Source organism: Hoplias malabaricus, chromosome 7 (assembly GCF_029633855.1).
Source record: "Hoplias malabaricus isolate fHopMal1 chromosome 7, fHopMal1.hap1, whole genome shotgun sequence".
NCBI classification, from domain to species: domain Eukaryota; kingdom Metazoa; phylum Chordata; class Actinopteri; order Characiformes; family Erythrinidae; genus Hoplias; species Hoplias malabaricus.
In genome coordinates this window covers 15,623,205-15,638,961 of record NC_089806.1, presented here as the reverse complement: position 1 = coordinate 15,638,961, position 15,757 = coordinate 15,623,205, and the positions used below count along the sequence as shown (strand labels likewise).

The 15,757-nt window shown below is 40.6% G+C and overlaps 1 protein-coding gene across 5 annotated transcripts in view; it reads right to left on the bottom strand.

Moving 5' to 3' along the window:
- Window positions 1–15,757, bottom strand: part of nhsl1b (NHS-like 1b) — a 113,923-nt gene that overhangs the window by 34,161 nt on the left and 64,005 nt on the right. The window contains exon 1 of one of the 5 annotated variants that reach the window (XM_066676367.1): window positions 13,122–13,171. The exons of 3 other annotated variants lie outside the window; for them this stretch is intronic. In XM_066676367.1, coding sequence (XP_066532464.1) covers window positions 13,122–13,137 — 16 coding nt within the window. In that variant the 5' untranslated portion in view covers window positions 13,138–13,171. Of the gene's footprint in view, window positions 1–6,952; window positions 7,048–13,121; window positions 13,172–15,757 lie in introns of those variants that run through there. One more of the 5 variants, XM_066676364.1, reaches the window with a different exon arrangement.

Here is a 15,757-nt window from a genome sequence, read left to right as displayed (position 1 = left end):
ATTGACCCGAGGCAGGGATTGGACCTACAACCCCAGAACCCTGGATCTGTGTGACATAGACACTACCTGCTCCACCACTGTGCCGCCATAATATTGATCAGCATCGTAATCAATCAGCCTCTGACAGCTTTCTGATAATGAACAATGGAAAGAGAAAGAGTCGGACCATACCCACGTCTACGGAGCATCAGTTGTGGGCAATAAAGTAGAAGGTGGATAAACTGTCTGCATTACGTTTTTACTAATTCTCTCCTGAACAAACAGGAATTCTGCAGATATTCCCCTGAGGGTAGACTCATATGGATGGAATTAAAGCAGAGTAAATAAACATTTAAAAAATGATAAAATATATCAATGATGTCAATACCTTAATTAATCCAAGTGCAAAAATAAATAAATAAAAGCAGGCATGACATCACAGGACAAATCCAGACAGATAAACAGAGATATGACAATATTACCAAACAGAACACACATATAAATGTAAATTTGACATTTTTCTTGTTCATTCATGTTTTGCAGATTAAAAAAAACAAAAACTTTTATATAATTTAGAAAAAGAGACTACGTCTAACTAAAACAGCTTTACAAAGAAACGTAATGCTGTAGAATGATTAAAATGCAAACATTTAGCAGCCCAGCCTTGTCCACATTTCCTGTTTTTCCATATTACTGTAATAATATCACGGCACGGTGGCGCAGCAGGTAGTCGCAGTCACACAGCTCCAGGGACCTGGAGGTTGTGGGTTCAATTCCCGCTCCGGGTGACTGTCTGTGAGTAGTTGGTGTGTTCTCCCTGTGTCCGCGTGGGTTTCCTCCGGGTGCTCCGGTTTCCTCCCACAGTCCAAAAACACACGTTTGTAGGTGGATTGGCGACTCAAAAGTGTCCGTAGGTGTGAGTGAATGTGTGTGTGTCTGTTTTGCCCTGTGAAGGACTGGCGCCCCCTCCAGGGCGTATTCCCGCCTTGCGCCCAGTTATTCCAGGTAGGCTCTGGACCCACCGCAACCCTGAACTGGATAAGCGCTTACAGATAATGGATGGATGGATGGATGTAATAATATCATCGAATTTGCCAAATACGTCATGAAATATATATTTGCTTAAGTAAAAAAAAGACAATGCTACAGTAATTCTGTGTGTTACAAGTAAAAATGTAAACATTTTTGTAGCAAAATAGTAAACAATATGTTGTGCAATGCTAAGTTCTCCACAGCTGGGAAACAGCTCCAATTGGTGAAGTTCTTGTAGCTGGATGAACACCCTACCATCTGTTTCAGTGATCTGTTTTAGCACCGGAACAACAGGTTCAAAAGAAACAAACGCAAATCTCAAACTCTCCAGAGATTCATCTGCCAAACACAACTTGATTACTGCAGCCATGATGGAAGAGGAGGTCCAATCAGGGTGTAAACTAAATTAACTGGGCAAGGGGGACTCAATTAAGTCCATTCTAGCCATGATGGAGAGGGAGCAGTATAACAATTAGTGCAGGGATAACACAAGCTTGCTAACACACACACAGACAATTGAATTACTGCCCTGTGTGCTCTGCTTAGAACACACCAACACACTGTTCTGCACAACCATGATTCATCATTAGAGCTGTCACGGAGTGTGGCAGTGTCTGGGTTTATTAGAGCACAAGACTAACAACAAAAAACACTGGTTTGACCAAATTGACCAAACAAAATACATTGCTACATTTATTTTAATGGTTGAAACATGGTTGATATTGTGAGTGCTTTAAGAGCACTGACCTGAAACGTTTTGTTTTGATATTCTGATAAGAATACTATCATAATAGGGCCCCCTCCTATTGTAAGAGTCTGTAGACAGGAAGCAGAGAAAGGGATAGAGGAAGTAGGAGACTGCAGGAATCCACCTGTCCATGCAAGTGAGGTAAAATTAGATGTGCTTTCTCTCTTTTGTCTTGCCTCTCTTTCCAGAAGGGGGATATGGAAGTGGGTGGGAGGCTGTAGGGGGCACTGCATAACAATGTGCTTTTGTCATGGTGCTTGACCAAAACTGCAAGAGTTAGTCAGGCAAAGTAAAAAGACCAAGAATTTCTATTCAGTGTTCCCGGCAAGGGGCCCAAGCTTCCCCACCAGTCTTCATCTACACTCACACAGCTTAAGACGACACAAACAATAGCAAAGGCAACTGATTACAGTAGTAGGCCAACCATCCTCCACCTCCTGCCCAGGAGCATCTCCAAGCCACTGTTGGGGGGACATGAAGAGATCAGTGATTTGGTTTTGTTTCTACTGGTTGAGGTCATGATCACTTGAGCAGTAAATAAAATTAAGTTCAACCATAAACAATAAGCCAGAGTGTAGTGGGGTGCTTTGATATTACATTTTATATTGTAGACTACTGTTGTGTCCCATCTCTGAGCTATTCCTCTGGGTCAGGATCAGTATGCTAATGATACTAACAAAGGCTATTAGCCTGGAGTCTTAGTCGCTGATTATCTTCACTCGCTGCTCCTACACCAGCAGAAAACCCACTCCCTTCCCTTAAGTAGCTCCATTCAGATCCTTACTGGTTCATGTCTCTAACCAGTTTTGGTAGATTACAAAACGTTATTATGATTTCATTTGTGAAGTGCTTGGGAATGATTTGAAAACACACACACACACCTGCTGTCCTTCACATTGTGTGAAATTCTATGATGAATGGACCAATAGAAATGCACCTAAATTGTTTGGAATTGGAATTTTTTAAACTAAATGCAATTGAAAATGAAGAATACTTTCCTTTGCTGTCCAAACTACTTTATAAATATTAACAAATTATTCAAATGATCATCTATAAGTACCTCCTCTCTGTTAACCCTGAAAAGCTCTGGATTCGGAATCTTCACCTCAGAACATGAATGATTTGAACTCTGTTTGTGTATGTCTCATTATCCTGTAACTGTACATCTGCCATATCTCCTCAGTCCCCCGAGAGCCATTGGGAAAAGGTTGAGCCACCACTGTCCAGAATGCCTGATGAGGGCTTAGAGAAAATCTGTGAAACACCTGCTCTGTGTCTAAAACTGTTAAGCACACACGCACGCGCGCGCGCGCACACACACACGGCAAATACTGTGGAACAATATGCGATGGAGAGAAACAGAGAGAAATGAGGAGGAAGTATATGAAAAGAAAAGGTGAGAAATGTTAGAAGGAAAACAGAGAAAGAGTATGTGTGTGTGCGTGCGTGTGTGTGTGTGTGTGTGTGTGTATAGTCTGTGAGATAAGTCTCCTCTAAGGCGGTTAATTCAGCAGAGCATGAATGTAGTGTAGGGGACACAATACAGTGTGGATCTGAGCAGCATCTTGCACTGTCACAGGGTATTAGCTCAGACTAGTGCAAGGGGAAAACACACACACACACACACACACACAGTCAGTGCTGAATATCCATTTTGAATAGCACATGACAAACTACTACTTATATTTTTCCACAATTTATCACAAGTTCATAGTTTCTTCAATAAAAGACATGCCAAAATTTCAGTAAAGATTATTTTCTGTATTATTTAAATAGGTCAACACTTGAATGGTCAAAGATACACTCATTAGAAAATATAAGGTCATTAATTTAAATCTAGAGATGGCATATTGACATTGATGGTTACAATTGTTAAGACACTACCAGCAGAAAATATAAGGGTTCCGATATCTTTTATTAATATCAAACCAAACGGGTACTGTCCTAACTCTATAACACATGTGGGGTTATAGCTGGGCGATATGGCCAAAAATGTTATCACGATAAGTTTTTCTATATTGATTGATCTCGATATTTATCACAATACAGTGAAACCTTGACATACGAGTGAATCATCTTATGAATTTTCAGATTACAGATACTCACTCCGTCATTCGGTCATGTTTTTGCTTTATGATGCGAGTCGAGATCTGAGTCATGAGTGAGCGAGCCTATGCCACCTGCCACTAGGTGGCCCAGCGAGTGATCAGTTCACTTGGTTATTTTGCCGTGCAAGCCTCTCTGTCATACCGCTGTTTTTTGTAGCCTTGTAGGATTAAGTGTGTAGCAAGTAAGTTAAGTTAACAATAGAGCACAAAAAGAAAACCTCCCCCAACCTCCTCCACCTCTGCCAGCGTGTTCGTCTAATGTTCAAGGTAAATACACTTAATAGAACCAGTTTATTTCTTTACATTCTCTTATTATGTATGTATTTTTTTATACATTATTTGGTATTTATAAAGTACATTTTTCGTATTTAAAAACTGGTGTGTCTTTTGGGGGGGCTGGAACAAATTAATAGCATTTAAATTCCTTTTAATGGGGAAATTTCATATACGAGCAATGAATGAATTAAACTCGTAAGTCAAGGTATTACTGTATTAACATTTACAAAAGGACATCCTTCTAAAAATGCTGAATACACCAAATGTTCATTACTATATATATATATATATATATTCAAAAGACCACAAAAAAGCAATGATAAGCAGAAAGAGTAAAGATAATAAATAATAAAAAATAAATGAATAAACACTCCCAACTGCTGAACTGTAAACAGACTGCACTTGACCTAGTAGACGGCGTAGAACAGTGGGAAAGCTAGAACATGTTCAGTTTCGCACGTTCATTCATTCATTCATTCATTCGGTCTGTAACCACTTATCCAGTTGTAGAGTCGCTGTGGGTCTGGAGCCTAACCAGAATCGCTGGGTGCGGGTTCACGTCTACAGGGCGAGACACGTTCTACCTTGGGGGTGTTTGTTTAAGAGAAGCAGCCTGATCTATGGAGTCAGAACCAATTCAAAATTTGCAAACAGAAAAAATTAATTTGTGTGAAGAAAAAACACGTCAGGCAACAAACAGTGCTCTCGCAAACAAAATAATATTTCCCAGGAGGAATATTCATGCCGTCTCCTATGTTCATTTAATGTAATAGCATGAGTATACATGCCTGATAGCATGCAGCTGGCTGTGTTAACTGGGAATAGATATGAATCCATTACCCAAAGCTTATCATCGTTATAGAACAAAAATTAATCACAAAACAAATCAATATTATTTAATCGCCCAGCACTATGTGAGCTCATAAAATTAAAAGCAACATGCTAATTAAACTGACAGAATTATTTTCATTGCCTTCTATGCCATTTGGTTATTATGCACAAAATGATAGGTGCCAAATGGAACCAAAAACGATCTTTGGAGTAATGCGTTAGACTACGTTCTACATCAATCTAACATTTTTCTAAGAACAGCACATTCAAGCCAACTACTTAAGAACAGTACTCTATGACACTACATCTGTTTGTCAAAAATTTGGAAACACAGTTATGTACAGTATGTACACAGTAACAGATCAACAGAAAATAAAACACTGATGCAGAGTTCAGAGCCTCTCAGTATACACACTGTTACTATACAAGCAGAAAGGTTTAGAGCTCTTTTTCTGTCGCCTTAAACTTCTCTGCACTATTTCCATGTATCTCTCCGGCTCATGAGTATGTTTTCGAAAGTGAATTCCACTTTTGCCTACAGCTATCTTCACTCATCTCGCAATTTCCAATAGCTGTTCCACCTTCTAAATCTCCTCATCTCATTCTCATTTCATCACCATCTCCAATTCCCCTCCTCCTATAGAATCCAACTCTGCTCTGCTCTTCTCCGACATCTCTCCTTTCCTCTCTTATCTAACCTAGCAGTCACAATGTCTTTGCAGTGATGTGCAATTAGGTCAGACCTATCACCTCAGTCAGACTCACTCAGTGCACATCCAGTTCAAGGCTCACTATCAGCTGTTCTCGATTGTCCTCAGTTCCCACGAGCAGTACGATCAGTCCCTACACTTATCACCGTGTTCATTTAGGTGCAAGTCCACACCTTTGATGGCACAGTGTGTAAAAAAGGCACTTCACGATCCTTATACTATATTCTTATGTTATTTTCCCTCAAAAATCCACATGTTATGTATATGTAAGTTTATGTGCTGATCTCACTACAGTACTTCACCACAACCCAGTCCCTTATAAACCCCAAGCCATCCATGATAACCCTCACTCCTGTTATACCTCACACTGAGCAAAAACTGAAATGGCCATGCATCCCCCAGCGTGAGACACTATCAAAGATCAATAAAGCGTCTTCCGTTGGACAGCAAGTGAATGAATCTGCTTTTATGGTGGACAGCATAGGAGATACCCTAGAGAGGTCAAAGTGCAGGATCTTCTCTGCCACGCTGAAGGTCAAAGGTCACCAAGTCAGAGCAGCGCAATCTGCGCATGGATGGAAAGAACAAAAGCAGTCACACCAGAAACAATGACAGCAGAGGTGTAATGCTCAGAAATGAGAACACACAGCTGTTAAAGCGAACTGAACTGGCTCAAAAATGTGACTCTAGGTTGGAGCATCAGCGTAACCATTAAAGCAGCTCTGCAATGCAAGCAACAACTGCTTACATACTACTAAGGGCTACTTGGCCACTACACAGCGCTGGCCAATATATTGATTGTTCCTTTTTATTACCGTATTGGCTTTTGCAAAATTGGAATTGTAAACGTCTGAAATATGGAAATGAACCACTTTTAGCACGTTAGCCCAGAACTGCTTAAACACTACAAACACCTAAACATTACAGGTTTGCCAAAGTTTAACATTGTACCAAACACTGGAGAGAAAACCAATTCTGTCTGATGCCTAAACATATTTTCTTAAAACCTGTCAGATGTCAACTCATATACCACTGTGTATCTCTACTTTAATGACAGAAATTATTACCTTATCACACCAGGTTTCAGCAAGACACATCACATTTTATACATTGACTTTTATCTGCAGTATGGTGTATGGGCCACAGTGCACAGCCAACTACTCTGCTACTTCAACAGCAAGACCCTCTGCACTTCTATAACTATAACAGGGTCATAAAAAGCACTAGAAGTCTCAAAACTCTAACAACACCACACAAGAGTCACTCACAGTAGAAGCAGGATCCAGTTTTCCTCTCTCGGCAGGACTGTGTGCGCCTGAGTGGATGCTCCGGTTCTCCTTTACTGTCCAATCTGAGCATGGGCCGTGGTGTCCACAGTGACTCAGGCCTCTGGTGGACTTTAGAGGCCAGAAGCCTGCGGCGGAGGGTACCATCCAACTTGGGGCTCGGGGTGCAGCTCAGATCCGGGGCCTGGAGAAAGGGCTGAGTGTTGCCCATCTTGCGGCTGTGTCTACGGAAGCTGAAGCTGCGGCTGAAGGGCTTTGCCTTACGCTCCTCATAGCAGGCGGTGGAGGAGCAGCCCAGCAGCGGGGCAGAGGACAGGCACTGGACGTATGTCAGCATGCTGCAGGATCAGCCGGCCTCAGGGGTGGTGTTAGGGGCTTCACCCCCTCCTCTCTCTTTCTTTCTGTCTCTTAGTCACCCCCTCACCCACCAGCCTTAAGGCTGTCCCCAGATCCCCTCTTAGTCACTCTGAGCGAAGGGAGGGGCCTGGACTATACAGCCCACCAGGGACCCTTCTTCAAGACCCTGCCCACAGAAGCCTCCAAAAGATGAGCCCCCCGCCTCCTCTGATTCTCTTTTCTTTTACGCTCGGCCTCTCGCTTTCCAGAGGCTTCAATGGAATCAATTCTGTCAAACAAAGAGGCCAGTCCACAGAGTGTCAGGTTACACGCGGTCCAGCATCTCCAAAACAAACAGCAGCTACTCCAGACCGCAGTCGAGAAACTCTGCTATTTCTCAAATTAAGCCTCGGGCCTGATGTTAAAAATAATCATCCGTCACCATGAAGGACTTTGTAAAAATAACTGCAAAGTACAAACACTATTCTTTCCATCAGCCGTCCTCCTCAGAGCCACTGGAAGATAGCTTCACAGCAAGTTTTCAGATGCAGAGAAGGTGCCACACACACAGAGGTGCACAGGGGAGAGAAGTACAACCTGCACTGCACTGTGGTCAGCGTTGACTTCTCATCTTATTCTCCTCTTTTCCTCTGTTCCTTTGCGTTGGACATTGATCGTGGCTGACCATCATCCTCTTTGTCCGAGTACAGGCTGGTCTGCGGTGCCGGCCTCCTCCTGGTCCTTTCCTAGGCTAATCTCTTAACCCAGATTAACTGCCCTTGCCCCTCTTCATCCACATATACACACACATTGTTAACCAGATGGCCAGCATGGTACAGGTAATTAACCCCAAACATAAAGCCAGGAGGCAAACCACATATGAAAACTGTTAATTTAAACCTTCCTCTGTGCTACTGATCTCACACAGGAGTTTCTTGCATGTGGTGCCTGAATTACAAGGGGTTGAAGACTAGTATTCTCTCGAAACGCCCTTTCAGCTCCTGCTGGACACTTTAGTCTAGATGACCACATAATCACGTGGACTAATCTAAACACAGTCAGGTTACAATCTGTTGTGCTTGGTGTTGTTGTCCTGCTGATGGTCCACTCTGCATAGCTTCAGGAAACCAACATGTGACACAAAGTGTGGCATTGTCAAATCTAACAACATTTTTTCAAATGAATAACAATAATGTGTTGAGTTACTGAGTTTACTGCCCCATCAGAAACAAAGAAACAAACAAACAAGAAAGTGCACTCTACAACAGCTCCCTCTTCTGGACACTGAGGTCGTATACAAACCATTGGTCAGCCAAAGGCCAGACAACTCGTTTGACACATATTCCCTCTCTAACAAACGTACACACACATGCCAGATTAGCACACTGCTCCAGGGGTGAGGTGGAGTGGATTACACACAGACCAGGTGACCAAGTGCTGCACATCCTCTCGTGAGCTCTCCGTCAGCTGAGCAGGTGACTATAATCTGATCAACAGAGTGAGCAGCTCATTCAGTAACTGCACACATGACACAATCTAAAAAACTAAACCATACAGACGTTACTCCAGCCAATAAATCACTGAAAGTGACTTTACAAAAAAAAGCACCATGCAGAAATACTCTAACTACACTATTTAAAAAGTCTTCTCTTTAGAAAACAAGACAAAATCTTTATTTTTGTTCACACAGAATGTTAATGTAAGATAATCTTTATTACTCACTTATTACAAAGATCATTGCATCCGCAGATTCCTATATACAACCAACGGTGAATATCCTTAACAAATATTAAAGGGGGCATCTACGATTGTGGGGAAATGCAGTTCTCTCTGGTTTGTTTACACTCAAAAGCAGAGTCATTTAACGTGGAACAGTATGTTTGGGGGGGGGGGGGGGGGTGTTGTATGTTTGAGTTGTTTGTATGTGGCTGAAGTAACTAGTCTGTACGTTTTTATTCAGTTTGAATTACCACAGAAACTCTTTTGTAACTTGGGTTGTTTAGTTTTGTAGCATTTTCATTAATACAGTTAGCCGTCTCGTGAATCTTTAAGTGATCTGAAACAGCAAAATAAGGCAATATGACCCACCTATGGAGCAGCAATAGAGCAAAATCCTGATTTCAGTTTGTGCTTTTCAATGTTTGGCGGTCTCTCAGCTGTGTAAATATAACTCCAAATGCCTCTGCCATGAGCAGAGAGAAAGAGGAAGCTTAGTTAGCATATCTAGCATACATCTGAATATTATAAAAGTGAAAAAAAAAATTTATATATATATATATATTACTTACAATCTTAAGTATATAAATTCAATAAATGATCTCTGAAGGAACAGCACTGATCTAAATCTTCTTGCAGTATGTGTTAACAGAGGATATTACAGCCTGGCATGAAGGCTCTAAGGAAGAGGCCGGTGTGAGAACTCCTCCTAGAGGTTGCTCCAGAAATGACAGTAAAAGCCCTGTGGGTGGGATGCCCATGAGGTAAAACAAGATTAGTGAAAAGACTTCATGAGGTCAGCCCGCTAGTGGTTATGTGGCAGAAATACAAAATTCAAACTTCTCTACTACATGCACAAACAAGCAAGTCTCAGTGTTTTAAGAAGTGAGAGTTCTGTTTTAGGTGATAGTCTCAGGTGTATGTCACTACATTCACTGTCAGCACACCTAAGCTGGTTACCTGAACTGAGTGCTATGTGAGCTGCAGAGTGTTGGGTTAAATATATCAGTACACCAACTGGGCTCAGCAAAATCACACAGCTACGCCATCCTTCAGCTCCACCTCGTGAGAACGTGTGGAATTCACACATATATTCCTGGAATTCTCACTTTAATCTGAAGACACACTTACAAAGTAGAAAATAAATTGTCAGTCTCTCTCGTGCTCACATTCTCTCTCCCTCTCTCTCACATTCTCTCTCTCTCTCTCTCTCTCTCTCTCTCTCTCTCTCTCTCTCTCATTCTCTCTCTCTCTCTCTCGCACGCACTCACACTCTTGCACTTTCTCTCTCCTACGCTTATTGAATAGATTGTTTAGTGATGTCATTCAATCAGTGCGTTTACGTTTAGCGTACTTGTGAAGCTCTGCCTATTATCACTGAATTTAACATGTGTTTCAGCTTAAATGTTTGTGTTTGCCTGTTCCAATATACAGAATAAACCGCACACCAAACACGAAGTTCGCGTTACGACGTTTATGACGCAAAACCACTTAAGTCGAAACTTTATACAGTAAATGGGAGATGTGTCGTAACCACGAAACATCGTAACTCGGGACTGACGTAACCCGAGGACCTCCTTGTATAGGCTTCAGGCCCTTTAAATCTATTAGGGGGTGGAAAATGTACTTATCTTTAAATAAAATATTTCATAAATATGAATATTTATTTGTTGTCAGACACCTAGTGACAGACCAAACAAACAAACACACACCAAACAGATGACACAGACAAACATATCAAACATGCAATAAAAATAAGTAATCAGATATGACCGTTCAAAGCAACCCTCTAGAGAACTTTAAAAATGTGGTCTTCTGCTGTGGATTTGCAAATGTTTCTGTCCTCACTGGGATGCATCAGAATCAAATATGAAGCTGTCATTCCAGCATAACACTCAATAAACACCCTGTCCATTAACCTACATCTTACTCAGTTCTGTGTAGCTGCAGTTCAATTTTAGCCCATCCCTGATAGAGCCATCCGTCTGGTTAACAACACTAATACACTGGCAAAGATTTAGGCCCAGCGTGTAACATCTACAGCTCCAACATTTCCAATCTGACTTGTTTTCTGTGAAGTACAAGAACCATCAGCAGTGGATGAGTAGTGTCCACATTCTGAGCCAAATCAGCCCTTATGTAACATGCAAACCCATATGTTTGTACGGAGACAGATTAGACTCTGAGCTGCTCTGAATGTCTTGTAGAGCCCAGCTGAAGCCAAACTCATTCCCATTAGTATCCAGAAGAAGGATAACATGAGTCAATGTGGATCAGTTGGAACATCGATTTGAGAACATCATATTTGATTCATGTATTTATTCCAGGATGGAATCAGTTGATATTTGCTTCAAATTGGACGTCATTTGACTGATCTGTGCTGCAAATTGTTTATGGTAATATGTGTAAATATATGAGATTTATTATAAATTATAAACATTAGGTGTTTGTGAATATTGAGTAAAAACAGACATCAGGAATCCTATGTGGGCTTTGCTGATTAATGCATGTGTAGGTCATAACACCAGCCAGTGTGATTTATATCAGTGCACACATTTCATCTGCTATATCTTCGGGGAAATGGAGAAAAAAAATATCACTTTTGTGCTGAAGACGAACCGTATCAAGCATTAGCTGATTTTGCTATAATCCAAAAAATCTTTACCAACTAAACCCATAGTTTTGGGATTATTTACAGGCTCTGCTGAAGTGATCTGAACCTTATGAATATGCTTTATCCAAATGCACAGTGGCTGAGCATTCTGTACATTTTAAAATAAAAAGCAAATTAATTGGCTAAACACAAAGGCCACAGAAGTAAGAGGAAGTTAGGCAGAGGGTGAGGGAATCTGAAGCTGCTACATGAGCCAGGGCTTTGTCTCCAGCACAACGAAACACATGTCTGTAACAACTGTCAGCAGCTGACACGCATGCACGTGCACACACACATGCTGTGTTCTTGTAATAAACACAAGTCAGAGGTGCTCTAAAATGACGCCAAAATTATGTTGAAACTACAGTTGGTTGAATGACATTAAAATCACAGAAATGCTCCAATAGCAGAAGCACATACTACAACAGAAATGGACTAAACTGGCTCTTAATATCCTTGATTAAGAAGAACTGTTGCACGAGTAGTTGTTTACCAATTCGTGGCCATGCACGGCAGTAAAAATGAAATGACAATAACAAAAAAAAAAAAAAGATGCCCAGATACTTGATTCAAACACGTGTCTAAATGAATATAGTACAGTGTGCGTGCAATTTGTACAAATCTGAATAATGTGAATGACGATCTGAATATCAAACGAATCATGATATGGCCTAATGCATCAAAAACACATTCTCTGACCTAAGAAGCAGCACTGATTCCACGACAAGAAAAAGCAAAAACAGAAGGAGGAAATCCTGATGACACAATAGAGATTCTTTTCCATCAGCAAAGAAACAAAGAAAGGACAGTTTTTTCTTTTGTGTTCGACATGAAAAAGAACATGCTTCTCACTCACACACAGGTTTATTGATGTAAAATGTCAGTGGGATCATACGAGTCCCAAACTTATGCAGTCAGCCCATCAAAATCGGTCAGAAGTCTGAAACCACTGCAGTTACATTAGTTAAATGATTCTCATTTGATTATTTAATTCTACATCTTCACAGGATTCAGCTCATTTCATGGAAACTATGAAGACAGTAGTATGGTGAGATGTGTAGAGGTAGAATAACAGAGCTGCAGGTGATACTACAGTGACTGTATACATTTGAGAATAAAATAAAATTCCTGAAAGGCTTGTACTGGAAGGTGTAAACTAATTTGACAAAACTGTAACAACATTACTGCTTTTCTACTCTTGCAATGATAATGATAAAGAATCTCAACATTTTACAAATGTTTTTATATTGGAATCAGTTTTGCCATTGGTAGATATGTACATTAAAAATAATCTGCTCACATTAGTGGATCACTAATCATTTTTTGTAGTTTATTTTGTTGTTTTCCAGCTTGGGATTAGTAGACATTATACAAAATACTTAATAAAAATGAAAAATGCACAGGACTAAATATTAATGAACCACACACACACAGGCAGTGTCTTACCTTTCAAACAGAACATGGCTTTTGCTCTTTGTGTAACGAAGACGTGAGAGTGTCCGGCGTTCACCTCACTGTCGCTCCTCACACAAACGCACAGGCCTGGACACGGGGAACACATTCATACACACACACACACGCTTCTCTCTGCTCCGTGTCACTGATTCACTTCAGTCTGCCCCCTCTCTCTCTTTCACACACTGACTCTCACACATACTCTCTAACTCTCCTCACCAAAGACACTCCCCCATTCCCGTCTCCTTCCCTGTTTCTGTCTGTCTGCTTTTCCCTCCCTCTCTCCACACAAACACACACACATTCATACATTCTCACATACAGCATGACAGCTCTCCAGTTCAGGAACCACAGGAAAGTGCTCTTTGCTACCCCTCCTCTCTGGTTCTAACCAGAGCAGGGATAAAACTCATATTATCCCTTTATCACTTAGACAAAGCACTCGTGTCACGTACACACACGCTGGGAGGCAGGGTGTGCAGCTGTGGGATGTTTGGGGCAGTCAGCAGTTCCAGGACGGGGGTCCGGCTTACCTCTGCCAATAGTACTGTGACGGAGAATAATCATTTAATCCCACACACTGGCAAACACAGCAGCAGCAAAACTACAGGAACTATGAGCGCCCAGTGGATTGTCTGATACATGTAGTTACAATTTTGGCTTCTGATACTAATATTACAAATGTTTCCAACACCACCTCTAACTATATCCCCTATAAAAACTATGAATACTCATTGTGTCCTATGAGCATCCGAAACCAGGTTAGATCAGGTTCCAGTTTCTCTGGGGGATTTCACACATCAAGGCATTCTGTAATTCAATACAGTACACTGATATCCAGTATTTTTACCTATATTTTTTTGACATTATGTAGAAATGGACACTACATCTACTTTGATTCACCATATGGAGAAATATAACATTCCTTTCTTTTTTTAATTAGCCCTGATCTTCCAGAATAAAACTGAGATTTTGGAAATATCTTTAAAGGCTAAGCACCAGCGATATGAAAGTGTCAAACAAATAAATACAGTGGAATTTGAGTTCCTAACTTGTGTTTATTGATAGTCAGAAAACATGTTATTTCTTACTAATTCAAGGAATAAGGTTTAAAAGACCGTTGGTCTCCACCCCCAACGGTGTTCGGAAACTCTAATAGGCGTCTTGCCTGTGACGTAGATGGTGGACAACAACTCTAGAAGTTGCACTTAATTTAATGCAAATTGATGAAAATGTGTGTTGTTTTTGGCTGCAATCATTCAATGTACAGTGGGACATCTGTGCACAAATGGCCCAAAGATCCCAAAATATCCAGAAATTGGACTAAATTTGTCAACTTTAAACGGGCACTTTGGAAAGGACCATCCGCTCACTCCGTTATCTGTAGCTCATTTCACTGGCGCTTTTCCAACAATATGGGCATGTAAGGACACCAACGAAAGGTGTTCAAGAGCCTCTGTAACATGGAGGTAAACAGGGTAAGGACACTCACTTCGCCTGTTTTAGTTGGTGTTAGTTAACGTTAGCTTGACTTGCTAAACTCGGTGGCTCAGATTATACTCGGCTACGTAGCTGCATTACGGAGGTTTATAGTGTCGGATGAGTTCGACTTCGACTTCGATCACATTTACAAGAATAATGGTACTTCTAAATTTGAGTTTAGCTTATTGCTAGGCTATTGTCATGAATAATGTTGGTTATTTAGCTAGATACTGTCATAACAGTCAGTCATAACGGTGTTTTACCGCGGCGTTGTTCAGCTGTTGTCCACCAGTTACGTCACGGTTGCGTTCAAGAATTTCCGTAGCGAGCTCGGGTTTTTCCGTCAATTTAATAAAATTGTCAGTTTTAAAGCAAATTAAGCTGCTATTTTCATTTTAATTCATACTTATATATGTCAGTAACTAAAATAATGTCAAATATTCATGGAGGTTCACTTTAAGCAATTATCTGCCAAGATCATTCTGCACTGAGACCAACAATGGGTTAAAAATATAGGGCAAATACTTTACACCATGAAAATATATTTTACAAATTAGATATAAAAATGTAGCTTCTCATTTAATTGAACATTAGTAGCCAATATGTACACGGATACAATTCTGAATTCTACTGGTCTATCTTCATAAAGGAACCTGGAAGATATCCACATTCATACTTATCTTTACTAGTTTGCCTTATGTTTTAACAAGGGCTTTTTTGTTTATGTTTTTCCAGTTCATTATTTCCAATTTTCTTGAAAGGATTTTTGCATGATGTATGATGCATTAATTACACAAACGAAAACCAAATAAAATGCATTTTTTAAAAATTCATAGACTTCTCAATTACCAATACAATCAATAGTCAGTCAGCTCAATGAGCTACCATATTGTTTTCAGGATATCAGCTCAGTGAGGTTGCTTGCTAAAAAGAAATGTGTTGACGTGAACTCTGCATAAAGTGTCAATAAGTCAGCATGAAAACAATGTGCTTGCCATCAGGCCCGAACCTATGAGGGTCATTGATTTCCAATAGGGAGAGTCAAATGGCCTAGACAGAGAATGGCCAAAATTTGCTGACATGGTCAGAGACACAAAAGCAAAACAAAAAAAACCATCACACCAATAAAAAAGAGAAAAAGGAGT